General features: G+C 44.9%; 2 protein-coding genes across 3 annotated transcripts in view; one reads left to right on the forward strand and one right to left on the reverse strand.

Moving 5' to 3' along the window:
• Cyth3 (cytohesin 3) overlaps positions 1-2594 on the forward strand; it is a 90278-nt gene extending 87684 nt beyond the window's left edge. The window contains exon 14 of the mRNA XM_027413587.2: positions 1668-2594. The gene's annotated coding sequence lies outside the window, so the exon portion shown is untranslated. The remainder of the gene's footprint in view (positions 1-1667) is intronic.
• On the reverse strand, positions 53-21858 carry Usp42 (ubiquitin specific peptidase 42). 2 transcript variants are annotated; one of them, XM_027413585.2, is made up of 18 exons: positions 21804-21858; positions 17482-17728; positions 16186-16386; positions 14866-14976; positions 13800-13902; positions 13106-13173; positions 12515-12585; positions 11471-11553; positions 10560-10671; positions 10022-10162; positions 9742-9842; positions 8074-8227; positions 6697-7428; positions 6523-6617; positions 4330-5793; positions 3080-3381; positions 1641-1684; positions 53-1061 (listed from the first exon to the last, which is right to left on the reverse strand). In XM_027413585.2, exons 2-17 carry the CDS (start codon positions 17717-17719, stop codon positions 1677-1679), a joined length of 3984 nt encoding a protein of 1327 aa, XP_027269386.1. In that variant the 5' UTR covers positions 17720-17728; positions 21804-21858; the 3' UTR covers positions 53-1061; positions 1641-1676. The 2 variants fall into 2 exon arrangements, with proteins under 2 accessions (XP_027269386.1, XP_035299038.1); XM_035443147.1 differs by lacking the exons at positions 53-1061; positions 1641-1684 and having other exon boundaries at positions 2706-3381.
• Positions 21859-27352: the final 5494 nt, after the last annotated feature.

Genomic DNA, 27352 nt, shown 5'->3' on the forward strand with positions numbered 1-27352 from the left:
AAAAAAGATGTGGCTGTGAGCTTATGGAGAACAGAGAAAAACTGAGCCAGGGTTGTTTAATTTGCTGCCATTTATATACTATATAAATCTTACATGCCGTATATACAGTGGGGCAAGTGCTTTTTTAATCTTAAAAAAACAAAGATCAACTTTAGACATCTCTGAACAACACAAACTGTATAAACCATACAGATTATTCAGATACACACTGTATTAAATACAGTCTTTTCCCCACTCCCGTCTCCTGATGCAGGACCAGTGAATTATAAGTGTATCACAGTTTGATAGCATATCCATATTAAAAATAAAATCACAGTATGATTTTTGTCTGTAACTAGAAACTTGAAGGGATCAAGCTGACGACTCAGACTCCAATATCATATTGTCAAGACGAGACACAGTATAAAAAGTGTTAGGTAATAAAAACATACTGTAGGCTTTACAAATAATGTCTGGATTATACATTCATAATGCAAATACTCATCATAACTGGTAAATTGATTGGAATAGTTCCACAAAGTTCAAAAACAGAACTTGTCTATAAAATACATCTTCAAATCTTGAATACAACTAAAATGTGAAGCAAATTAGTTTCTAGTATCAGACATTGCAGAGGAAGCCCTCGAAGGTCTAGTTGAGAGCTTGGGTCTTTAAATAAGTCTTTAAATTAAATAGACGCACTGTTGGTTTGTCCTTTTAGAAGTCCATGGTTCCCAGTTGGCCGTGCACCAGATGTCTAGCTTGGAGGAACATTACATGAAATACAAGTAGTCAACCTGAGTCTGTAGTTAAGCAGCATCTGAGATGGTCTATTCCAGGGCATTATTTTCAGTGTGGTTTTTATGTACACAGTAATTTACAATGTTCAGCAGTGTACAAAGTATCCGTTTGGAATAAGGGCAATTAAGAAAAGGTAAAAACTTAAAAAAAAAAAAAAAAGTTGTCCATGGTAAAGTCTGTACAGTATTTACTAAAGAAGCACCACGCAGTTTGGACAAAGTTATTTTCTATGTTTATAATTTAATCTGGGTTTGGGATGGCTTCTGTTGAAAATGTTGAATCTGAAAGAAAAGAGGTGCGGGCATTAGCTTGAATGGAAGCTAGTTTCCTCACATGCTCTGGATGTGAAAAGTTGTTGAAATGAGTTCTGTACCTTCCTGAACTGTAATAAAGGAACCCTGTGAAAGCCAGGAAGCGCCATCTGCTGGGCTCCACAGCTGCTAACTGCCTCAGGTTTCACTTTCATTGGGCAGAGAGGCTTAGTCTTTGTTTTGATGACACTGACAAAGCCCGTTAATTAGCAAACTGAGCTGCTGTAGCAGATCATTTTAAAGCCCTCCTTGCTGACTGGATTTGACAGTGTCCTTTCTGCTTCAAGTGTAGGCTATGAGTTCCTGTCTCTCAGGGCCGTACAATAAAACACCAGCAATTAGGACCCAGGATATGGCACTGACCCCTGTGTGGTTCCTCTCTGCTCTCAGGTACCCCATTTCTCAGCACAACTTCCATGTCTGGACACTAGCTAGTGGCTGATAGTATGCTGGAGACACAGACCCCCCAGAACCCCAATCTTTTCTTCAGAAGGAAACCCACCTATATCTTTTACAAATGACCAAAACACAGACAGGAAAATTGCTTACCGTAATTTTTTTTTTTTTTGTTATGAGGCCAAGGCTTTAATCACCTGGAAGGCAAAGTGAGGAAACAATTTAATGTGTGTGTACCTGAAGACTGACTATCATCAGTTTCTGCAGTTTGATGTCAGCTACTAAAAGGATCACTTCTACAGGATGGGCAAGCAGACCCTGGCTGGCAGTGCTACAAAGAACATCAATGGAGGATGCTCAAGAGCCACGCCCAGGGACCAGGTCTCTACTCCAGCCTACACATTCTAATGTGAGGATGAACAGGTTTCAGCCCAAAGAAGTGAGCTGAGAGTCCTACAGAGAGCTGGAGGTTGCAAGAAAGGGTCAGTGGTCACAGCCCAGAGCAGAGGTGTAGGTAGAGGCATTAGCTGCAAACCAGCCACTAGTTTGGAACAACCTGATGCAGTCAGTGTATGGATGGACTGCCAACAAGCAAAGGTTCCACTCAGGGCTACCATCACATTTCTGTAGCAACACACATGCTTTTATTTGTGACCATGATCTTTGGGTGTCTAGGGAAGACATGCTTTTTATATCATGGGCCAAATGAAGAAAACCATTTCAATGGGACAGGACATGTTCTTACCTCTGAGTGACACCAAAACAGTACAAAAGAAAACACATGGGCTTCACACAAAGTCTACTGAGCCAAAACCTCTCATTTCACATAGTGCTCCACTTGGAACAAATACCCCAACTCATACTTTTAAGTGTCAGAGCCATTCTGAATTGCAGGTTAGGCTGTAGCCCCAGGGCTAGTTTGCCAGCCTCTGCTCTGCTCCACTGACATTCATATCTCCTGTGCATTTTTTACAAGCCAAATGCTCCTATCTAGGGGAAAAGCTCATTAGAAACAAGGTAGGAAGAGGAAGGGGCAGCCAAGCACACTGGCACTGGCCTGTATTCCCAGCACTCAGGAGGGTGAGGTAGGATTTTGAGTTCCGGGTTAGCCTGGAACCACTCATTTAGGGAGAAAAAGATCCAGCAAAAAGAACCTCAGAAACCAGCAGCCTAGACAGTATGAGCCCCACACTACAGATACATCTTTAGAGATCACACTACTGAGTTATGACTTAGGAATTGGAGTACACTTGGGCCTTTAGGGGTTCATAAGTTAACACAATACACACACAGATGTACACATGGGTGCACACAAACATACACAGGAACAGAATCCTTTAAAAGCCAAAGTTCTGTGTAACACACATAGGTGCTCTTAGGTTCCAGCGTTCTGAGCACACAGGTTATACTGGGCCCAGCTCGGCGCAATTCCAGCCAGAGGTCACACCACACTTCTGCTCACTGCAACGGTCTTGTTCTGGTGCATCTTGAGTCCACTCTCATACCCTTCTGTACCCCTTACATTTCTGTGTTCATCACCTTTCCCAACACGTTACTCAGAGAGCTGTATCCTTAACTTCCCGTTTTCTTACCCTGGCCATACTCTGACAGATAGCATCTGTCAGGCCGGCTTTCCACCCTTAAGTGCTTGGTTTTCTCCCGGAAAGAGCTGCTGTCTTCCAGAGCCAGGCCATCAGCCAGCAGAAAGGTGCCCTCCGTTCTCCGGAAATGGCCGACAGCCTCGTAGTTCGAGGGCTTCGGTAAATGCATCTCAACATCTTTCATCAAGGCCTCTGACTTCCTTGAATGTCTTTTCTTTTTCTTCTTTTTCTTCCGATGTCTGTGGAGGTCAGCATCAGAGTATGCTCCTGAAAAGTCGGATTCTTGCTGATGCCTGCAGAAGAAGCAGCCAGAGTTCAGCACCAAGGGAACTGCAATCCTGCTCCCCATCCCCCAGGACACTGGCTATGCATCTGTGAACAAATTTCTCCTGCCAACATGCTATTTCCTTTCATGGAAACAAATTTTAAACCCAACGTCTTCAACTACAACACCACTGTCCCCAGCACTTCTTTGCTTTGGCCAGAACTGGCACATTCTGCCATGTGTCCAGGCACAGGACAGACGGCAGCTGTGATCACGACTAAGGCAATCTTGCCCCAGTTTTAGTGTTAAGTGATGTCAGCTAAGACACAGGAATTGCATTCATGCTCACAAATCAGAAATCAATTAAGACAGCTGCCAACAGTTAAGCTTCTAAGTGATGCAAAACCAATCGGGTGTAAATCCCAGCACTGGGGCCATTGAGGTAGGTGGATGTTAGTTTGAAACTGGCCTCAAAGACACAAAAACATTTAGACGTTAAAATGACAAATGGTGGCCTAAAAAGAGACAAAAGCCAAAGAAATAGATTGTGTGTCCTAAGCTTGCTCTAAGCAGGCAAACAGGAAGAGAGGAAAAGCCAAAAGACACAAGAATATGACGACTTATGTTAGGCCTGGGAGTCGGGGCCTCGGTCCGGCCCCAAATGATGAGGCAGACTTTGATGATCCCCCATGGGAGGCCTCACCCTCTCTGAGGACTGGATGGGGGTGGGATGGGAAGACTGATGGGGGAGTGGGAGGGAGAGGGAACTGGGATTGGTGTGTAAAATAAGATTGTTTTAATCTAAAGTTAAAAAAAAACAAAACAAAAAACCTCAAAACTCCAGAGATGATTAAAAAAAAAAAGTCAAACTGGTGGAATATCAGCCCTCTGGCTTGGTGGTGTCAGGACAGAGCCAGCCACACAAGCACTGTGGCCACTCCAAACTCGAACACTGGATCCCCTCTCCAGGGCTCACCTGCCATCTCGATCCCGGTGTTTATCTTTGGACTTCTTTTTCTTTTTAGATTTTTTGTGCTTCTTTGTCCTTGGCTCTTCTACAGTGTCCTTCTCCAGACTTTTGTGGGCTTTTTTCTCTAAGCGGCTATCATTTTCTAGCGTCTCATACCTCCGTTTCCTCGGCTTGACACTTTGGTGTTCATGAAAGCGCTCAGGGAGACTGTGGGTGCTCTCCTGCACATCCAGCACGGCCTTCTCTTGGGGATGCCTCTCGAGGGTCAGAGCAAGGCCAGGGGCCTCTCTGGGGTTGTGGAAGTGGGGTCGTTCCTTCCCCCGGGGTTGCAGCTCCCAGCTTTTACGGCCCCAGTAGCTGTCTTTGTGTGGACGCCCAAGCTGGGCAGAGCGTTCATGCTCACGAGCACGGAGAGGCCGCCACTCTCGGGCCGTGTACGGGACGTACCTGTCGTGGTAATACCTGCATTTGTCCCACCGCATCTTGTCCGGGTAGAATCTCTCCCTGACCCAGGCATGCTCATTTTCCAAATGGTGGTATCGGCTCCAGTCCTGTTCTGGGCCATTCCTAACCCGTGAGTGATGGTGGCTGTATCTGCTCGCGGAGTGGCGCTCAGGGCTGGCTCTGTCGCCATGGCCCAGGTGCTGGCCTCCATTGCAGTATGTATTAGCAGGGTGGCGTTCCTGCTTGCCACGCTCTCGACTGTAACAGCGTCGCTTCTTACGGTGGCGGTCCTCCGTCCGGGCCCTGCCATCCCTCGCAGGCTCCCCACTGGAGGAACGCTCTCTCCGGCTTCGATAGTGTCCTCTATCCACTTTCCGGAGGCTGCTCACCTTTTCCTTGGCTGGGGAAGGCTCCTGAACTTTGGGTACCACCTTGCTTCCGTCACCTCTCTCCCCTGTCACCTGCTCAGCAGCCCCTTCACAAGAGCTAGTGGTCCTGTCAGGCTGAGGAGGCATTGGGTCTGCAGAGATGCCCGAGCTTCTGGAAGAGTCCTCTGCCTCCTCGGACCCCTCTGTGCTGAGGTAAAGGAAGAGTTTTTGCTCACACCCATCACCTGTAAGCACTGAGGGAGCTGGGCTCAGCCTCTCCACTGCTTCAGCCAAGGTGGAGTCCTGCTGTGGGTTCTCAGCTATTTCCTCTTTCACTACTTGGGTTGGCTGGCTCTGGTTAGTAATCAAGTCATCAGGGTCACACAATTCAGGCAGTGGGGCATCTCCCAAGGTAGTACCGGTGGTGTCACAAAGAGCAGTGACAGAGGGCAGAGCCTCCACAGGGTTAGCTGGAACAACAATGGAGGAGTCTTCTTTGGTACAGTTGATGGTGGGCTCCAGGGGTGACATGGTTGTAGGGGTCTTCATGTTCCCATTGGTGACTGCCTCCGGTGTCTCAAGGGGACCAGTCTCATCACTGATGGGTTCCAGCTGTGAAACAGGGTCCTTTGGGGGGCTTTCCCCTGTTGTAGTCCAACTACAGCCGCAGCAAAACAAACAAAGTGATGGTTAGCCTGACCACCACACAGGACTGACTGCTAGACAGTTCTACTCAACAGCCTACACTTTAAGCATATTTGATGAAATGTAGTATCAAGCTTATCATTACTGAAAACCAAGTTTTTCTTTTCCCTAATTAAATAAAAATAAAATGTGTATCAGGACAACCTCCTATTTTCACAATGCTGCAGTTCTGGACACATCACACTGTCAGGTAAATGTCTAACATGTCTCAAGAGCTAAGTGTAGACGGGAATGGTGGCTACACATACTTGTAACCCCAGCAATGGGAAACTGGGCAAGAATTTGAAACCAGCCTGATGTACACAGTAAGTTCCAGGCCAGCTTGAACTACATAGTGAGAACCTATCTAAAAAAGTCTAGGGGGTAAAGGCTGTGGCAGTCGGCAATGTCGCCAGCATGCACTAACCCTGGGCTGTTCTCAGCACTGCAGACAGCAGGTGTGCAATTGCACACCTGACATCCAGCACTCAGGAGGACCGAGAATTCAAGGCTATTTTCAGCTACATAGGGAATTGGAGGTCAGTCTCAACGTGAAAACTATGTTTTCAGGAATACCACTGCACCTGCAAGAGGGTGTGCAGGAGGGAATGTCAGCTGAGCCCATCAAGGGCTCGAACCAGACTGGTATTTTATTCTCCTCATGTGCTCACTCACACTGGCACACTCACTGACATGCTCCTACCTCTCTTCACCCGATGGGCCCTTGGCCTGGTTGGTAAGCTTGAAGGTCTCTAGGATTCTATCTTCTGGAACAGTCTGTAAAGGAGCAGGTGTCACCTACAATGAAACAAAGATACTTCAGCTCCATGCCTAATAAAATTCATCTAAGTGAGCTATGAGATTTGCTGCTGCTCACCTTTCCAGGAAGACCATTAAGTTTGGAAAAGAGGTTTTCTGTGTGTAGATCGGGCTGGACCTGGCAGCTGGCACTATCAAATGCCACGCCATTCTCTCTCAAGTCACTGTCTGCGCTATTAGCACCATTTAGCGTGACGGATTCTTGAAGCTCTTGTGGGGAAGCCTCACCATCCGCATCTTCAGCTTCTGGCCTGGCACAGGGAGTGCTGGCCATCATGTCTACACCATTCTCCTTGGCCAGGCCCTTTGACTCCTCATCAGACTCTTCTGAGGACTCAGCCCCATAGGGAACCAGCACACTGGAGCTCACCTTAGCCTTGCCATTCACCATGGGCTTGGAACAGGATTCACTGGGGGAAACTGATTTTGCTACTTTATTAGAAACTGATGTCATGGGTGCATTCGAGGTAGACTGTATTGCAGAAGGGTTAGTGATGGTAGAAGAGGGTGCTGCCTTGCTAGGGGCCTCCAAAGAAGGGCCATGGAGGTTGTTATTCAGCTGTGCCTGACCCTGGCGAACAGGCAACTTGTTGTGAATACTGATGGTAATTTTCTGTTTCTTGGGGTGCTCTGGAATAACTGAGGGCCTGTTGACAGACCAGTTTTGCACAGAAGTTGAAGCATTAACAACAGGACTGGCCCTATTGACGCTGGTGTTTCCATTAGGACTTGACATGGAACTACTTGGCGTGTCTTTCACTGGCGTGGTGCCATTCAAGTGTGGTGTATTCTACAAGGAGGAACAGAACAGCTGGATTACTATTCTAGACACAGAGTACACAGTGGTTAGGGCCCTTCTCATTTTAGTCTTGGTAACTGACAAGCCTGAGCTCTGCAGAAATACACACAATTCTGTTATCTGTGTACAAGCAAACCCCTTTCACACTGCCACACTACGATGGACCATGAACACGAACAACGTGTTCCTGAAAGAGTTTCACTTCCCTGAATCCAACTTTAATTAAGAACACAAACATCAGACTGGGGAGATGGCTCAGAGGTTAAGAGCACTGGCTGTTCTTCCAGAGGTCCTGAGTTCAAATCCCAGCAACCACATGGTGGCTCACAACCATCTGGAATGAGATCTGGTGCCCTCTTCTGGCCTGCAGGCATATAGGCAGACAGACTACTGTATACATAAATAATTAAAAAGCAGACAAACAAATAAACAAAAATAAACACAAACATCTACCCACAAGGAGTATGGGAATGGAAGAGGGGTATTCTACACACTCCCTAAGCAGCCACTGGATCACCCACACATGCACACATATCCTGAGGCCTTTTGTAATGAAAGGCTGCAGTGACCCAGGCAGGAAGTTCAGTAGATGAGGCAACTGCTACAGTGATGCCAGGTTTGGGACTGAAGCTTTACCTTCATGACATGGGAAGGCAGTTGGGGTCCAATAAACCCTGGTGCTGCCTGCTTGTTGTTGACAACACGTTGACTGATTCCTGGGCGGGGAGAGGACTGGCCTGGGCTATGGGTAGGATGAGCAGGTTCCCCTCCATTTTTCACATCATGTGACCTGGGGACAAAGAATGAAATGCCTTTTATGAGGAAGGACATCTCCTTAGATGTATTTACAAACCCAACAGGAATGGGAAATGGAGCTTCCATGTCTCATGGACAGAGTTATACATATCACCTCCATTAGGCTGTCAGTGCTGAGTGCTGAGGCAGTATACAAGGAACTGACTCCATGAGCCCTACCCCTACCCCACTTCCCCCTAAAACACATTACATGGCCCTGGTTATCTTGAAACTGGGTATGTAGACTAGGCTGGCCTCAAACATACTGAGATCCACCTGCTTCTGCCTTTGCCTGCTGGGATTAAAGGTATGCACCACCATACCCAGCACCAACTGTGTCAATGAAATACTGGTTTTAGTTTGGGTTTTTTGTTATTATTGCTAGTTTTTGTCTTTTTGCTATTGTTTTGGAGACATGGTCTCATTCTAACACTCTGGATGGCTTGGAAATCACTTGCGTAGTTTTGGCTGGCCTCAAACTTAGGGCAATCCTCCTGCCTGAGCCTGAGTACTGGGATTACAAGCATGAGCCTCTATGCCTGACGCTCAATGTTTTAAAGTGTATATTCTGATAGTTTTGCTATCTGAAAAACTATTTTTCTGTTTATGTTTTCCATTCTAAATATATACCATTATAGAAACTATATTACAACAGTTTCTTAGAGAACTGTCATGGACTCCACATACAGGTTCTGATTTAGATTATTTCCCAGGCTTTTTGCCCATACTGCTCTTTTCACTACCTGCATTTGCTATTTCAAACTGTTCCTCCCCCCCATATACATCCAGTGCTTTCCCAGAGCATTTAAAAACAAAAAAGGCTTTATGAAAATCACTCTCAGCAGAAAGATAAAAAAAAAAAAAAAAATCAAGGTCTGCTTGCATAATACAGTGAAATCCTGATCTCCCCCAACTCCCAAAACAAACCAATTACTCTTAACATTGAGTTGAGGTAATAAGTACCTCAACAAGTGGATATGACCATTCTGTCATGGTTGAATATCTGGGGATACTTTCTGGGGTGAGAAATGTGGCTGACAGAAGGCCTGGCTAGCATGTTTGAGACCCAGGGTTATACCCCAAGTACCTTACAAAGAGAGGAGACAACGTGGAGCCAAGTATCAGATTTCTCCAAAACTAGAACTGGTGAGTTACGAGCCTGCAGCTATAACAGAGTGGCCACGAATGCTGGCAGGGTCTGACTGGAGGCCTGTGTTCAAGCTGGGGAGGTACTGGCTGAGAGCACAGAGTCCCCTTCCCGTGGCCTCCACAGTCCCCAGGCCACTCAGTTGTCTCCTTAGGGCTACTGTTCCCTCTTTCTACACTTGTCAGTGAGCGAGAAGCAACAGCAAACTCAATTCTTATACTCAGAAAAACCTCATGCTCGGGCACATGGCAATTCATCTTTAACTTGCTGTTTTTAAAAAGCAGCTCAAAATTAACTATGCTCATGAGGGGAAGAGAAGTTGGCACACTAGCAAAACCAACAGCTTGTTTTCAAGTCAATACCTGATATAAAAGAGCACATAAGCTTGCTGGTTAAGCACCGATCTGATATCACTGGTGGACACGATGGAGTCATTCATCTGATACCAGAGGCCATTGCTAGCCTGCCAAAGAAACCACAAAGAGAGGCTGAATTTAGTCAGATGTCAAGGAGCACAGCAAAACCAACAAAAACAAACAAACAAACAAACAAACCATCACAGCTAATTGTAAAAGTCCCACTGTTGGCCCCATGAATCCAGTGCTGTCCCACAGGAGACTTAGTAGCCACCCTGCAGCTTACCTTTATGTAGCAAAAGTAGTGGCCAGCATGACAGTTAAAACCAGTGTGCACCAGCACAGCATACAAAACATAAATAATTGGTTCCCCATTGGGCTGAGACATATAGGGCCGAATATCAAGGTACTCAGGATATTTCACATCCTAAAAATAAATGGAAACAGTTAGGGCTGTCACTTCTAAATACACAAGTGGTCCATATTTTTAGCTAATGGTATACATCTAAGGAGAGCGTTTGAGGAAAGGACTTGTAGTACCTACAACCCTTAACCCCAGAAATCCAATGCATGGAATAAAAGAGAGCTGAGGGTAATCCCGTTGTTTTTATTTGCCATAAATAAGGGAAGGATACATGCTATGAATCTTCAACAAATAACAGTGACAACTCCAGATGTCATTCATGACTTATTTTAAGTGACTCAAGACATGTGTTGTATCTCTTGCACATTGCTGTATCTTGGTCACTTTCACCATTAATTGGGAAGAAAAGGGGGAAATTCAATGTACAGTGATGAAAAAAAATCACAAATTATGTATATACCTTAGCAATTTTTCCGCCAGTGAAGTTGGCAAAGCGCTTGAGTGAAATGGTGAGGACATTAGAAGACCTATGGATGGTGAATCTCTTTGAAGCTGGAACCATTTTTTTGCACCTTGAAACATAAAGGGAGGAAGCGTTGGGGAGTTTAGTGCAGATACTTCAGTGTTTTGTTGTTTTTCTAAAACACCCTAAGTTAGTATTTTAAAACAAAGAAACCAAAAACAACAACAAACCATTTCTTTAAACCAACAGTCAAAACAGTAAAATTAGAAATTCCAGGAGGGCTGGGGGGTGTGGATGAGTGGTTGAGCACTTGCCTAGTATGCAGAAAGCCCCAGGTTCAATCCTCCGTAACACCACATACACACAGTAGTAATAATAATGGAGGGAACTGCCTAACAATGTGGAAGATAAATAAACTGATTGTTCAGGAACATTAACATTCAAAAGCCAGACTGGGCCACATAAAACATCCCACCTTTAAAAAAGACAAGTTGCCAGGCAGTGGTGGCACATGCCTTTAATCCCAGCACTTGGACACAGAGGTAGGAGGATCTCTGTGAGTTCGAGGCCAACCTCCTCTACAGAGTGAGTTCCAGGACAGGCTCCAAAAAAGAGCTACACAGAGAAACCCTGTCTTAAAAAAAAAAAAAAAAATTTAAAAGCAAAAAAGATAATTCAAAACACTCAATAACTGATAACATTAAATGGCTAACTTGGGTTAGAATATAGCTCCACAGTAGGGCACTTGCTTAGCACATGTGAAACTCTGGACTCCACACCCAATACCCCAAACAAAAGGACAAGGAAAAAGAAAATCATGTAAAAAGCATTTAAAACTGAGTCAATTCTAAACTGGAATAATCTCAGGAAAGCAAAGCCCTCTCCCAAAACACACCACCCAGTCATACTTGCTGCATTTGTAGGAGTTTTCTCCATCCAGTTGTTCTGGCTTCACAAACTGCTCTAATGCCTTGGTAACACTTTGAGCAGCCTAGGAAAAGGGCATAAACACCATGTCATCATGCACACTGCCAGGAGCTGAGATGGATAGACATACCACTAGACAGAGAAAATGTGTGTGTGCTCTCGGGAACACACACACACACACACACACACACACAACACACACACACACACACCACACACCACCCACCCACCACCCACCCCACCCCTACCCTACAGGTAGAAAAGCAATAGGATATGTTTATATAATTTTCTGTGACTGTTTATGATGTATCTACTTTTATATATCTACTCAAAAAATTATGCCCCCCGCCCCATTTTAAAAACAAGACGATTAAACAGAACAAAAGTAGACTGCAGTTTGACTTATACTAACATAAAAATGAAAACAACAAGAACCAGGCATGTAAACTGAGGAGTTACTAGACCTACCATACATACAACTGCCTGGAGAGCAAGGCTTCCAAGCAGAATAAAATGAAAACAGCAGACAGGCTAAGGTATAATCATAAACCCATCTTCATAAACAGAAAGCAAGTTAGGGCTTGAGAGATGGTTCAGAGGTTAAGAGTGCCTGCTGCTCTTCCAGAAGACCCAGAGTTCAGTTCCCAGCATCCGCACAGGCTCCAGGGGATACAATGCCCCATTCTGGCCTCTGCAGGCACTCCCACATACACACAACATACACTCACACAGATACACACACATTTAGCAAGGAATCTATTGTGGAACAATGTACATGACGCCACTAAAGAATGAATTCTGAGAGGCAGGCTTTGCATTTCTATGCAATATTTTTCCTTTGTTTAATAAGCACAGAACTGCATCTTTAATCAGAAAAAAGCTCCAAACAACAAACAGGAGTGTGAAGAAGTCAATAGTTAAAGTTTCTCAGAGTAATAACCATCTATGTTTGTCTGATATGAGCATAAAAAGTCCAAGGCTATGAAAGGATGTTTAACTTCACTACCATTAACTGTTGAGCTCACCTTAATCTCCAATGTTATGTCCAGATATGGATCAAAGGTATCTGAAACACCCTTGCAATTTAAACATTTGACTGAAACAAAAGAAAATATGAACAGTAAGTTCTTGCCTTACTAACTACAACTTTTATTACAATGAGTGAAAAGCCTGTAAGGGAATCCTACACACTGTGGTAGAAGTGCCATAAACCTATCCCCTGTAAGCCACTGGCTGAAATATAAATTGCTAGAACCTCTAAATACCATATGATCCAGAAATTAGAAGACTTTACCCTGCACAAGCATTTGCACAATCATTTGCACAAATGAAGGTATCTGATTATGAATGCTCTATAGTGTACTGATACTAATACCATCAAAACAGAAACTCACTTATCCCTCAACAGGAAATGAATGGAACTCTGACTTCAGTTAAGAGAAATACAAAGATCTTATGCACAGTATGCTCCCAGTGTGTTTGTACATAATCAAGTACCAAAAGGATATACTGTAAGTACAAGTGTGGGCAGACCTGAGATCTACTTTTTATTATTATTGTTCACATTTTAAAACCATAAGCATGTATGTTACGATGAGTCTTCAAGCAAAGTTTACCTCGAGATCTTAGGTATCCTCCAAATATCTGGCAGACCAGGGTGGTAGCTTGGGTGTGTCTATCTAATCTGAAAAACATCCAAATAGAGACATGAGAGGAGAGCTTGGCAAATACTGTGCTCAGACTTTAAAAGCATCTATGTTTATAAAGGAACAAGAACTCAGAGGAGAGTCAAAAAGAACCATTCCAGCAGAATGAGTGGCATCGGGAAACTAGCCCACTGTGAGAAGTTGGTGAAGAGGATGCAAGGACCTGCTAGGACCTGAAGGCTGACTACCGCCCTCAGCTCAGCACTAATGGTCACCCAGACCAATCCTGAAGACTTGAGATAATGAGAGCAAAGAGGGACATGTGCAGGTGTCCACAACACAGTGGGTGGGTTAGGACCTTTCATCCTAGTCTTCCTGAGTCTGCATTTGGGTTTTAAGAAGCTACAAAATTGATAACTCGAGGGGGGGGGGGCAGAGTTCTGTGTCTGAAGATGAACAAGGAAAGCATTAGGCACGGCTAAACAGGAAAAGTGACTAGATGCTGATGTAGAAACTGATCAGCAGCAAGTCTGTTGCCCAACATGGAAGATCAACAAACTCAAATGGCTACAAAAGTCCATTTCCTTACATTCAGATCTGTGTCTTCCAGGAGACAGGCTGACAGCATGACCTGATGAAACAACATTGACTCTGCTGTACTTACTTATTGCTGCCATTTAAACATGCTTTCTGCATGGCATCAACTGTGTACTGAAGAAATTCGTGGGCATCTTCTTGGTTTCCAAAACGGAAGTGTCTGGCTATACCTATAAGATTTGAAGACAAGGCCTTATTATTACATCCCCTGTGCCATGGTGACACCCCTAAAGCTACACCCTGTGCTATGTGCCTGGAAAAAATCCCTGAATGACTTGTATTTTGAGGCTGAGTCATATGTATATCAGGTGGGCCTCAAACTCTCCACATAACTGAAGCTGACCTTGAACTCCCGATCCTCCTGACTTCAGTTCCCAAGTGCTGGGATCACAAATACACATCACCACATCCAGATCATCTCTTAACATCTCTTAACAGCTTATGAGGCAAAAGGATTATAGCTTGTCACTCATAACCATATACTTCCTTAATTACCCAGCCAGAAGCCTGAATGAGTTTTGTATTCATTTTTATTACAACTTGGCTAAGTAAAATGATAAAAAGGGCCAGGCGGTGGTGGCGCACGCCTTTAGTCCCAGTACTCGGGAGGCAGAGGCAGGCGGATTTCTGTGAGTTCGAGGCCAGCCTGGTCTACAGAATGAGTGCCAGGACAGGCTCCAAAGCAATACACAGAAACCCTGTCTCAAAAACAAAAAAAAAAAAAAAAAGAAAGAAAAAAATGAAAAAGATAAAAATGTATAGTTCAAAAAGGGCACTGATAAGCTGGGTGTGATGGCACATGCATACGCTCTAGTACTTGGGATGTGGAAATCAGGAGTTCAGCGACATCCCTGGCCACATATCAAGTTCAAGGCCAGGCTGGGACACAGGAGACCCTACCTCAAAAAGCATGATATGTGTAAGAAAACTGCATACAAGCCCTGAATGGTGTTGCACACCTGCAATCTCAGCTCTTGGGAAGATGATGCAAGAAGAATGCCCTGAGTCTGGGGCTAGCCTGGACTACAGTGTGAGCCCCTATCTCAAAATGCAAAAACAAAAAGAGGAGATATGGATGATAACAAATAACCAGACATGGAATACGGACATGAGCTACTGCAGCTGAAACTTACGCCGCATTTCGTTGATGACGAACATCGGCTTGATAACGTCTCCAGGGTTGCTGAGTGCCTGGGTAATGTGTGTTTGCATTATGCACATCATACAAAATCCTTCTGCATGGCCTGCAAGATAATTAGAACCCAAATGAGAAATATGTGACAATATGCAACAGGAAGATAGACCGGAAACGGGAGGCAGATGCCCAGGACGCAGCAACAGTGCCAGCTACCATGTGCGTGCACTGAGCTTGCTACTATCATGAATTTTCATTAATGAATCTAGAAAGCCTGGGTGATAAGTATATATTAACTACTTTAAGGATAAGAGAAGGAATGTGCCCAAAGTCAGATGTCTATCAAGCAGCAGAAACGCAAGCTGAAGGTGCCAGATGTTTCAGTGGATAAGGCTACACTATGAACAACGACAATAGCAGGGGCCTGTGAAGCACAGTGGCAAGCACTTGCTTAGCATGTGTGAGGCCCTGAGATCAATCGCCAGCACTGAAAGAAGAAAAAAAAAATCTTCATATCACAAACAGAAATTAACTAAGGAATCACTGGCCCAAATAAAAAGTAGACAATGTCCACAAGAAAACAAAAATACCTCTGACCTCAGACTAGGTATTTTTTTTTTTTTTTACATTTTATTTATAGTGTATGTCTGTATTTGGATGCACATGCCAGTGTGTGGAGGGCAGAAGACAACTTGTGGTGAAAAGCTGTGGAGAGGGATGGGGACAGCAGTCAAAACCTCCAAACTAAAAGACTTAATTCCAAATTTTACTTGTCAACCATGAGCTGGGCTTCTACTGAGTTAAAAGAAATCTTAAAAAAAAAAAAAAAAACACCCAGGAATGCCAGCCCACACCTCTAACCTCAGCACTTCGGAGGATGAGGAAGATGTTTGTCTTGATTTTAAGGCTGGCAGAGCTAATAGTAGGACATCCCACCCCCCAAAAAACTAGGAGGTTTTGAAATGTCAAATGCTGACAAAATAAGCTTCTTTTTAAATACTTAACAGATGAAACTAGGTGTGAAAAGCTCCTTATGCAACCCAAACACCAACCCTGAGTACCCCCCACCCCACCCTGGTTTCTGAACCAGCAAACCAATTTCCCAGTGATCATATAACTTGGTTTCTTATTTTTTTTTTATTACAAATTGAGGATTAAACCAAGGGCCTGTGCATGCTAAGTGAGCACACTACCACTGAGCTAAATACCATGCCCCTGATCATGTAATTTCACTAAATACTTTGTTTCAGAGGAAGACAGCAGTAGGGAAGCAAACCAAAGCACTGAAAACACACAAACAAGAGCACACAGCACTCACATGTCTTGGAGTGTTCATGGGACAACATATAATTGGCGAGGGGTGGTGTGTAGGTCAAACACTGCAATGCGGCATTGGCAAAACAGGTATTGCCCAAATTCTGGAGCCCAGCGCCAACTCGATGACTTTGTTGCCACTTAAGACAAATCTTTTCAGATGGAAATAGAACCTTTTGAGGAGGAGCAATGCCATCACCTAGGACTTAAAAAAAAAAAAAAAAGCAAAAAATTAAAAAAAAAATAAACAAAGCTTTGTATAGGTCACAAGCAAAACACACAGCAATGCCTAGTTCTGATCAAGATCCTACACTTTATTACCTGCCTGCTACAAACACCAAGGAAAAAGTCACAAAGAAGTCCAGAGCCTGTGGTGAGATTAACTCCCCTCTTAAGAGATATAAATTCACTTAATGTGTAGACTTCATTTCAACTAATTTAAACAAATACCGACTGGATTTATTTATATTTGTATGTGTGTTCCCATGTGTGCACACACAAGTACTGGTAGCCATGAAGGCCACAAGAGGGTGTAAGACCCCCTGGACTTGAAGTCACAAGTAGTGATTCACTTGATAGGGAGTGACAGAAGGTGAACTCAGGTCCTGCTCTAGAAGTGTTGGCACATTTAACTGCTGAACCATCTCTCCAGTCCCAGACATGCTTTATTTTTATGAAAGAATTCCTAAGATGTACATACTAAAATGCTTATAGACAATAAGCAATGTGAAGTATTAGACTTGTCTAAAATACCAGGAAAAGACAAGAGGCTGTGTGTGCCTATTACATACAACACCCTAGGCAAATGTGCTTATATACAAACACCCAGAGAGGGGTCAGTGGTGGCTCTATGGGAGTTCATTAGAATTCTACCTTTATATTTTCCCATACTTTTTCATAAAAAGGGTCTGGGAATGTAGCTCAGTTAATAGAATGCTTCTCTACAAAGTACAAAAGGTCCTGCATTTGCTCCCTAGCACTGCCTGTCATTCCAGCACTCAAGAGGTAGAGACAAGAGAATCAGGAAGACAAAATAATAAAGCCAGCTTTGGCTACATAATGAGTTTGAGGCCAAGATAAAGTTTTTCCTTCAATAAATTGGGAATTTTAAAAAAATCATTCATATTCTAATAACTTCAATCTACCCTCCTATTTGTGATACTTGCTAATAGTGGGGGGTGGGGGGGTGGAAGGAAGAATGAATGCTTACTAGAGGAAATGCAATAGTGCTAGTCTTGAAAACCACTGCCCTTCTGAAGCATTTGCACAGGAGTTCCTGGCAGTAATTCTGCAATCGTACCTTGATCCTTCGGTGGTGATGGTTTTGATTTATCAGGTACAGATGAATTAGAATAAACTACAGCACCAGGCACTGGCCCTAATGAAAGTGTATGATTTGAAACATCACTTATTGAAGACACGGCACCCCAGCTGGCAGAGCCTGTGTCCATGTCTTCAGGTGAGACCGCCTCAGAACTGCCAGGCTGGTTCTGACAGGTTGACGGGTCTGAAGGTTCAGTTTTGTCAACTATGGTCATTTTTCAACCCTGCAAAAGACAAAAAGTATGTTTGTTTCAATGGGTCAGAAGAGCAGTCTACTTAGTCAGCCACTCTATTTTGGAAATTTGTGTCTAGCCATTTAAAACTGTCTTCAAACAAATCACCCAAATATAAAACATTAGTGGGCAGAGGTGGTTCAGCAGGTAGGGATTTTGCCTTGTATCTATTAAGCCCAGGTTCCATCTCCCATATCTTATAAACTAAGCCAGCATAGGGGTGCATGCTTGTAATCCCAGCACTGGAGAGGTAGAAACAGGAAGGTCAAGAGTTTAATACGCCAGGTATTGGTGATGCACGCCTTTAATCCCAGCACTCGGGAGGCAGAAGCAGGTGGATCTCTGTGAGTTTGAGACCAGCCTGATCTACAAGAGCTAGTTCCAGGTCAGCCTCCAAAGCCACAGAGAAACCCTGTCTTGAAAAACGGGGGAAAAAAAAAAAAAAAAAAAAAAAGTTTAATACAAGACATACAAGACCCTATACTATATCCCCCCAAATCATCTTTCAATTTATAATTAGGCACCTCAATTTAAAATCATATAATTAACTAAGAACATTTTTTCTTCTCGACTGCTTAAAGCTAGGAACATTCTACACTTTACTATATATGACTACATTTTCAATTCATATACTATTCTTGGGGGAAAAAAATCTCAATTAAATTAAGAGAATAGTTAACTTTGATTTTTAACGTAGTCTAAAATACCACTGTATGAAATTTGAAGTTTTGAAAAATTATAGCTACAGAAAAGTCTTATCAGTGAAATGCATTTTCCTGAAGAAACCCATATAAATGGATTATAACTAAAAATTAAACCTATAATTTTACTAACATCAAACTTTGAACATAAATGTGTATTTAATTCTCTCTGAATCTCATTTTCAAATATACGAATTGAGCTTTTTGTGATGTGCTGGGCATCATATTAATTGATGAATATACATTAACTTGCTACAACTTCATGATGAACCAGTCAAAATCTGCAAGGTTTACAGAACAGAGCAATAGTAGCAACTCAAAGTAGTCAGTTACTAGGACAGAGAGCCAGGGCCAAACACCCCAGCTGGGCAGTTGTCTAGCCACTATACAACCTAGTCTGTGCTTTTAGGAAAGGTGCAGGCAGCCAAATCTACATGTCACACCCTGAAGAAAACCTCTGAGGAGTGCTCCACTGACCTCCCTATGGTTCTTCCCAGTATCTGAACTTGGCACACTTTGTCTCTGGAATACTCCCTGCATTACGATCCCACTATAGGGTCCATTTTTAGTTCCTGCTCTCTCTGAGCTCCTGCAAGCTATTATTTTCCATCTTTCTACCTCTGGCCAGTTAACACTTTCAATTCTCAGGTTTAGAATTCACTTCTCTGGGATGCTTTCCCCGGCAATCCCTTTCATTCTAAGACTGGATTAGAAACCCATCCTAAAGGGCTTCCTTGACAACACTTTTCACCCCAAGATTGGGTCAGAAACCCATCAAAAAAACTCCTTGTGCTGATCTGTATGGCAGCATACAGTAAAAACTTACTCCACCCTACCTGGCACAAGGAAAGCTTTCCAAACATGTGTTCAACAAATGAATGAAATCATGCAAACAGGAAGTAACTAGTGTTTGCTTTTAGCACCAGCTTGTGCTGAGTGATTTACAAGGTATCTCATTTAATCTGTTAAAAACTCTGAACTGAGGAAGTACGTCTAAAATTTGGCCTTTAAATATGCACTACTGCAAAGTACAAAGGGTAATACTCATGTACTTGCCACCTCAGTGAACACTGTCAACATGTGCTTGCAGTTCACAATAAGGATGTTTCTTAAAAGCTTCAATCTTCTTATTTACAATTCTTAATTAAAGTGAAGTACAACCATAACAATGTGGGGACAGTTACATAAAAACAAAAAGTCAATTATATGTGAATATTTAATCAGTTAAAGATAAATGATCTTCATTCACAAGAAAGACTGAGCCTATTATCCAAATAAAGTTTACACTTTTTTCATCCTACAGGCAAAAGACATAGAAAGTGTATTGATGAAAGAAAAGAAGGAAGAGACAGTTAAAGGAAGAGAGCCAAAATTGGGTAATAAGGAGAGGTTAATGGACCCTTAGTGAAATAACATTAATAACAGCAAAACCCTTGGTTTTCCTGGGATAAGCGACCTTCACAGACAATGATTAACAAACAACTAAATAAACTATCATTCTTCTAGGAAAGGTGGGACAGTAGGCTTAAAAGAAAAATATTAAGGAAAACAATTCTAGTCATCAGTAAGTAAGTTATTGTTTGATTCTGGCAAGACTAACCAAATCCATCATCTTCATTTAGATATTCAGCCAATGAAATCATACCCTAAACTAAACTCTGTGTATTACAGAGATAGCCTTTCTTAAAACCCAATTAGGACTCATGTGGCTCCTGGTCTTTATTCTAAGTAAAGCTTCTGAAAGTTAGTGTTCAAAATAGGACTGTGAAAGTAACTACTTCAATGAAAGTTAAGCCTTTCCCCTAACACCTTCTCATGATAATACAAAGTTACAAGAGACCAATTTAAAAAGACTCTAGCAACCTGAACAGGGACCAAAGTTGGGTAAATGGTGCAGGACTAAGAACCTTTACTTGATTATGTCTCTTTTATGGAGAGCAGATGCAGGCTATGTTAATCTCTTTCAAAGAGTATCACTAAACATTGTGTCACTCCACCCTCCACATACACTGAAGGAATAAAGTCAACACACACACAAAAACTTATACACGACTTCTTCACAAACATATAATACAAGTTGTAACATTTCCATTTTAAGAAATTTTAAAAAGATACCACTTGAATTTTAATTATAGTTAGGTAAACGGAATGATTAGCCTTAAACCTTTGCAAACCAAATACTTAATGTAGTCTTGATTCAATGATTACAGAAAAGAAAGTGAAACTATCCCTAAGTAAAAACAAGTGTAACTGATTATTCACAGACCTAATGCACCTGAATAAGTGACATGGTAAAAGCAAATGTTTAAAATGCACACTTTGAAGAAACGTTATCCTCCATAAACAGCTATGAGAACCTAAATCGGGTTGTTACTTTGTAAAAGGGGCGTTAACTAGTTTCCCAACACTTTTTGTTACTTGAGTGTATTTACTTGAAAGAAGCACAAACAAGCAAGTCCTAAGGCCTTCAAACATAAAAGAGCTATTCAACAAAAGTAATCTCAACTGTATTCATTCTAGGGAGGTTAAAGTCCTAGATTGTAAAACTTTGGTCCCGTCAAATTTTCATTTCAAACATCTGAATCCGATCCCTCCCACCCGCCTTTTCCCCCAGGTAAGTTAGTTCTTCCTGCCCCAAAGATAAAGAACATGAGGGAGGAAGGCACACTTGCTTTTTTCGGAGGGGAATGAGCTACGGGGCTCCTCCCCCCAACACCCCCGGCCGCCCGCCTCTCCTTCGGGTGCCCGCTCCGGCGTGGGCAACTCCGGCGTTCTGCGGAGAAGCTCAGTGGACCGCGCCCGGGTGGGAAAGTTTGTCTGGGGTGGGGCGGGGTGGGGGCGAGGCCAGCCCCGAGCTCCCAGGGCCGCCCTGGGGCCGGAGGTGGCAGTCACGCGGCGGGGCGGCGGCGGGCCCCGGACGCCGGCTACACTGTCCGGCGTGCACACGCGCCACGGCAGCTCCAAACCCGCCGGCGGCCGGGAGCAGCCGGCTGCAGCCGGGCCAGCGGGCCGGGGGGCGGCTGGGGCCGGTGGGGGTGGGAGCGCGGTGGCCATGGCAACCAGGGGGGTCCGGCCCTCCCCGTGCAGCCCAGCGCTGCCTTCGCTGCGAGCCCTCCCGCCCGCCGTGGCCGCCGCCTCCTGCTCTGCGGGCCTGGCTCGGCCGGGCGGCAGCAACGCGGGTCCCGCAGCCGTGGGGTCCCCGGGCGGCCCGGCGGCTGTAGAGGGGGCGGCGGGGCGAGGGCCGCGCCAGTCCCGGCGGGCCGCGGCCGGCTGAGGGGGCGGGGCGGCTGAGGCCGCGAAGCCAGGACACGCGGCCGGGCCCCACGCCAGCCTGCAGGGGCGGGCGGAAGGAGGCGGGAGCTTACCTGACCCGGCTCGCACTCGCTCCATCCCCTCGGCGCCGCCGCCGCGCCGCCGCACACCCAGCCGCCCGGCGGGGGAAATGACGTGCCTCCATCCGGCACCGCCGCCGCCGCCTCCGGGTCAGCGCCGCACCCCGCAGCTCGCCGGCGGGCCGCCAGGGGCGCGCCAGGGCCGCGCCCGCACGCGCCGCCGCCACGGCCTCCGCCGCCCAGGGGCCGTCGCGCAAGAGGCGCGGCGCGCAGCTAACGGGCCCGGCAAGCGCGGGAGGGGCCGTCGCCCAAGGACGGCGGGGCGCGGGTTGGCCTCGCGCGTCAGCTAAGCGCCGGGCGCCGCCGGAGAAAGCACCCCGATTGGCCCGACGCGCTGATTGGCGGGGCGCGCTGATTGGCTGGGCGTCCGGCAGCGGGGGCGGGGAGGGGCCGCTTCCGTCCGGAGTTCCCGGAGCTGCCCCAGCTGGAGCCCTAAAGCAAGAATACACCTGAGCTTCCTATCTCGGGAGGCTGATTCCCCTTCTTCGCTTAGCGCTACGGACGCCAGCAGGGACCCTGAGCTCCGCGATCTCTGGCTTTTAGGCCCACGGGCCATCACCGCGACGAAGGCTCCGCTGTTCACCCTACGGAGCCTGGTTGAGCAAAGGGATAGCTCTTGCACCCCATTGACATTTCACTTCAAACCTTAGCGCTGCAGTGTTTGGGGCAACTGGGTGGGCTCTTGCGCCCCAGTGCTACTCCTGAATCTCGAGGCTGGACAAGAGTAGTAGTACATCCTTGCATCCCCTCCTCTACAGCTCCTGTCTGTGGCGTCCATTTCGGACCCGAGTTTTTCATCCCTGACAGCAATTCATTCCATTCTACTGACCCAGGGATCTGTGGTCCTGACTAACCACCCCCTTGCGTCCTTTCTCCCTAAGCCTGGTCTAATTGGCCCCTCCGACACTCCACTCTGGTTTCACTTTACTATTGTGGACAGTTTTGTTGTTTTGTTTTGTTTTTAAAATACAGACCAAAGCTTATCGTTTCGCCTCTTCAGAGCCTTCCTCGGGCCAGAGAAGAGGCTAAACTTCTCAGCTTGGTCTTTAGAAGTCCCATGATTCCCAGGACATGTAAGTCTGAGGCAAGAAGCTCACAAGTTTGAAGGCAGCCTGAGTGCTACATAGTGATATACAGTCTCAAAACAACAAAACTCAAAACTCCACATTTCCTTTCTGTTATGTGTTCCAGCCACAGCCAGCTCTGCGAACCCCACCCTAACACTAACCCTCCTGATTACTATATTTGTAGATAGGAAGCCTATACCTAACCATTCTACCAATTTTATTACTGTCCCTGTAGGTTGGCTATAAAATTTCTGTTGTGTTTTTGGAACAAAAAGCTGAAGCACTTTGAGGAAATAAAAAGGAAGAAAGGAAATCCCAATTGCTCAGATTTCAGCATCTACCGTCAAGATTAGCACAACTTTCTTCTTTACAAAGAATGTTACTAGAATTTCACCGTCATAGCCTCCTCCCCCTACCCCCCCCCCCGCCCCCAGACAGGGTTTCCTTTGGAGCCTGCCCTGGAACTAGCTCTTGTAGACCAGGCTTGTCTCGAACTCACAGAGATCACCTGCCTCTGCCTCCCAAGTGCTCGGATTAAAGGTGAGTGCCACCACCACCAGGCATCATAGACCTTTTTAACATTAAGAGATTTGCAAAAGGTGCAGTAGCTCATGTCTGTAATCCTGTGGCAGGATTGCCATGAATTCAAGCCAGACTGGACTGCATACAGAGTGAGATCCTGTCTCAGAAATTAATATATATTATATCAACAAATATATTTAAATATATTAGATATATATATTTAAAACTAATGTGATGGTGCATGTCTGTAATCCAGTTCAGCCAAGGCTAGACAGAAATGACATCCGTAGGCTCAGTACTTTGCTTGCATTTTCCAAATGCTTTTCAGAGGACTAAATCCAAATACTAAGGAACTGACGAACTAACTACATTGTTGCTATTCAACCTAGCTTTGTATTTCAAAATGCTTCCCTTTGAAGCTAGCTCTCTTTCTCCCTCTCTTTGTCCCTCCCTCCCTCTCTCTCCTCTCTGTTGGGGTTTATTAGTAAATGGGGGTGGTATTTGTTTTTAGAGGTAGGGTCTCATTCTGTAAACTGGGCTTAAACTCAACAATATCCACCTCAATCTGCAGGTGCTGAACTTAGGGATTTAAATGAGGGGGGAAGAGAGAAAGGCCCATGAGTCTCAAGAGACACTCACCTCTAATTTCATTTTACAGTTGGGTGTCCCTTCATTCAGATCACCTTAGCAATCTGAGTAGAAAAACCTTTTTCATGTGTGGGTGGGGTGTGTGTGTGTGTGTGTGTGTGTGTGTGTGTGTGTGTGTGTGTGTGTGTGTGATTGTATATACTCTTGTATGGTGGAGACCATAGGTCAACATCTGATGTTTTTTTTTTCAGTTGCTACCATATTTGTGTAGTATTGTGCATGCATTCATATGTGTGTGGAATACTTGCAGGTGCATGCACAGTTGGAAGCCAACTGTTGACTTTGGATGTCTTCCCCAATAGCTCCCATATTTTGTGTATGAGCATGTGTGCATTCAGGTGGACTCACCCATGTTTGTATATGTGGAGGCCAGAGGTTAATTTCTGTTATCTTCATACATCACACACTTTTTTGTTTTTAAGAATGAGTCTCTCACTGAATCAAGAGCTTGGCTAGATGGCATTCATCAAACCCCTGGGACCTGCATGTCTTGTGTTGTCTGTTGTGCCCCCTTCCACACACTCTGTGAGGACACTGCAGCAGCTGCAGAAGACACTGCAACTGTGGCTGAAACACTGTTCCAGCTGTGACCACTTCAGGTTGCCTGCACTGTCCTTAGAAAGCAGCACTTCTAAAGCAAGACAGAGATGAGTGAATTCTAGAAGCTACTACTGCTATTTCACCCATCTAAGATAACTGCTGCCTTGAAATTCTTGTCATACACATCACTCCTGGCTATATAAGTAGGCTATGGCCTGATTGACTTTTTTTGAGAAAGGGGTATCATGTAGTCCTGACTGGCCCCAAACAGGCTATGTAGCTGACTTTGAACTACTGATCCTCCTGCACCAACCTCAGGAGAACTGAGATTACTGGGATGTACCATTATGCCTGGCATATTGTGTGTGTGTGTGTGTGTGTGTGTGTGTGTGTGTGTGTTGGTACATGTATGTGATAGGGGCATATACATGTGCATACGTGTGCATGTGCATGCCAGAGAACTTTAGGCATCACTAGTCAGATGCCATTGGAATTTTGGGGACACTGACTTTCACTGGCCAGGAACATGCCAAGAAGGCTAGACTGGCTGGCTGGCTGGAAAGACACAGGGACCTGCCTGACTCCACTAGCCCAGACCTAAGATAACAAGCCCACCATGCCTGGCAGTTTCACATGAGTTCTGGCCATCTATCTCTGGTCTTTATGCTTGGAAGAATCTTACTGAAGGATTCATGGGCATTCCCATGAAATGGCTCAGTAGAGAAAGATACTTGCTGCCAAGCCTCAGTACCTGAGTTTGATTCCTGTGACCAACATAGTGGAAGGAGAGAACTAATTTCCTCAAGTTGTCCTGTGGTTTCTACCATAAGCATGCCACAGCATATGTGCAACCCCCAACACTAAATAAATGTAAAAATATTTTAATAAAGGACCTATTTCCTACATCCACTGACATTTGTTGGGACAGGGTCTCACTTTGTGGCCTGGCTAGCCAAGAACTCAAAGAAATCCTCCTACCTCGGCCCCATGAATGCTTAGTGTGCAAGTATGAAGCACTATATGGAACTTATGTGTTGACATCACCCAAAGCTCACATATTTGGTAAGACTCCTACAGTAGCTGACTATGTTGAAAGACAGTATACATACCAGGAGGGCATCTTTCATTCACAAAGTAAACTAGCTGAGGCTCTAGTCACAAAAACTTATTTCCCACTCACTCTCAAATTGTATTTTGCCTCCACTAAATCATGAAAAACAAGTAACATGCAAACACTTCACTAGAAGCCCATCAAAATTATTAAAATTTGCCAAAATGTGCCTAATTCTTCCTAGGTTACTCTTCATCAAAAATGCCAATAAACATTCATCCTATGGCTCTCCTTTAATTCCACTTTTGTTATTGTTGCTGACAGTCCAGACTAGTCCTGAAGTACCCTTTGTTTCCCAGGCTGAATTCAAGCCTGGGTCCCCAGAGTATTGGGATTACAAGCCCACACCACACACTGCCTTTTGTCCTCATTCTGACACTTGATCCTACCTGGGATCTGCCTGAGACTATCTGACATGGATGGAGCCCCTCAGTGGAGTTGCTGTTAAGCATCTTCCTGCCAGATCCCCTTCAGACTGTCTCCTGGAGCTGTAACATCTTACCATCCCACCTCTGACACCTGTACCCTTAATATATTGCAGGTGTCTGGAAAACGGACAGTGGAGGCATAGGACAACAGATAAACCAAGTGTCTGACTTACCTCAAGAATTAGAGAAAGTAAATTAGGAGATGTGAGGAATTCTCCGCAACGGCAGAGATCCAACTGGTTGGAGGCCAGCAATAAATTTGACCCTGAGGATCAGAGGTCTTGGGGCCTGGTGGTGTTAAACCTAAGGTCTGACCTCACCAATGAATCTCCTAGGAGAAAATTTGTGGGCTTGTCATTAAGAAGGATGGCTCAACAGGTAAAGGCCATTGCTTCTAAGTCTGATGACCTGAATTTCATTCTTAGGACCAACATAGTGAGAGAACCGCTGTAATCTGTCCAATAACCTACATGCATGTGGGTGTACAAACACACACAGTAAACATATAAACATTTTAAAAGAAAAGACACTAGGACTGTGGAATAATCTTAGAGAGTAGAGTGACTCCCTAGAATACAGGAAATGATGGGCTCCCTTCCCAGAAACAAATAATGAGCAAATGATAGCTCGGACCTATAATGCTAGCACTCCTGGAGGTAGAGAGCAACTACCTCAGGAGTTCAATGTCATTGAGCAACACAGTGAGTCCATGGCCATCTTACATGGTTACATGAGAACACAAAACAGCATCGAAGACTCTGTCTCAGAATCTCTGCTTATTCGATTTGTTTTGTGTGTGCGTGCGTGCGTGCGTGCGTGCGTGCGTGCGTGCGTGCGTGCGTGCGTGTGTATGTAGTTTTGTAGACAAAGTTGACCTCAGACTCACAGAGATCCGCCTCCCTAATACTGGGATTAAAGGTGTGCACCACCAGCATGTGGCTTGCTCTTTCACTTTTAAGTATTCCTCTGTGTGAGTGTGTGTGTGTGTGTGTGTGTGTGTGTGTAGTTTTGTAGACAAAGTTGACCTCAGACTCACAGAGATCCGCCTCCCTAATACTGGGATTAAAGGTGTGCACCACCAGCATGTGGCTTGCTCTTTCACTTTTAAGTATTCCTCTGTGTGAGTGTGTGTGTGTGTGTGTGTGTGTGTGTGTGTGTGTGTGTAGGAAACACATGCCACTGTATGCATGTGGAGGCCAGTGGACA

The sequence above is a fragment of the Cricetulus griseus genome, chromosome 4 (assembly GCF_003668045.3).
Source record: "Cricetulus griseus strain 17A/GY chromosome 4, alternate assembly CriGri-PICRH-1.0, whole genome shotgun sequence".
In the NCBI taxonomy this organism is placed as follows: Eukaryota; Metazoa; Chordata; class Mammalia; order Rodentia; family Cricetidae; genus Cricetulus; species Cricetulus griseus.

Bases quoted from the DNA above. Each gene is read 5' to 3' on its own strand.
- Usp42 (XM_035443147.1), bottom strand. From the start codon at position 17,719: ATGACCATAGTTGACAAAACTGAACCTTCAGACCCGTCAACCTGTCAG. The intron at 13,174-13,799 runs GTAAGTACAGCA...GATGTTTTTCAG, and splicing joins TGTTTAAATGGCAGCAATAA to ATTAGATAGACACACCCAAG. The intron at 3,382-4,329 runs GTGAGCCCTGGA...CTTCTTCTGCAG, and splicing joins CACCGGGATCGAGATGGCAG to GCATCAGCAAGAATCCGACT.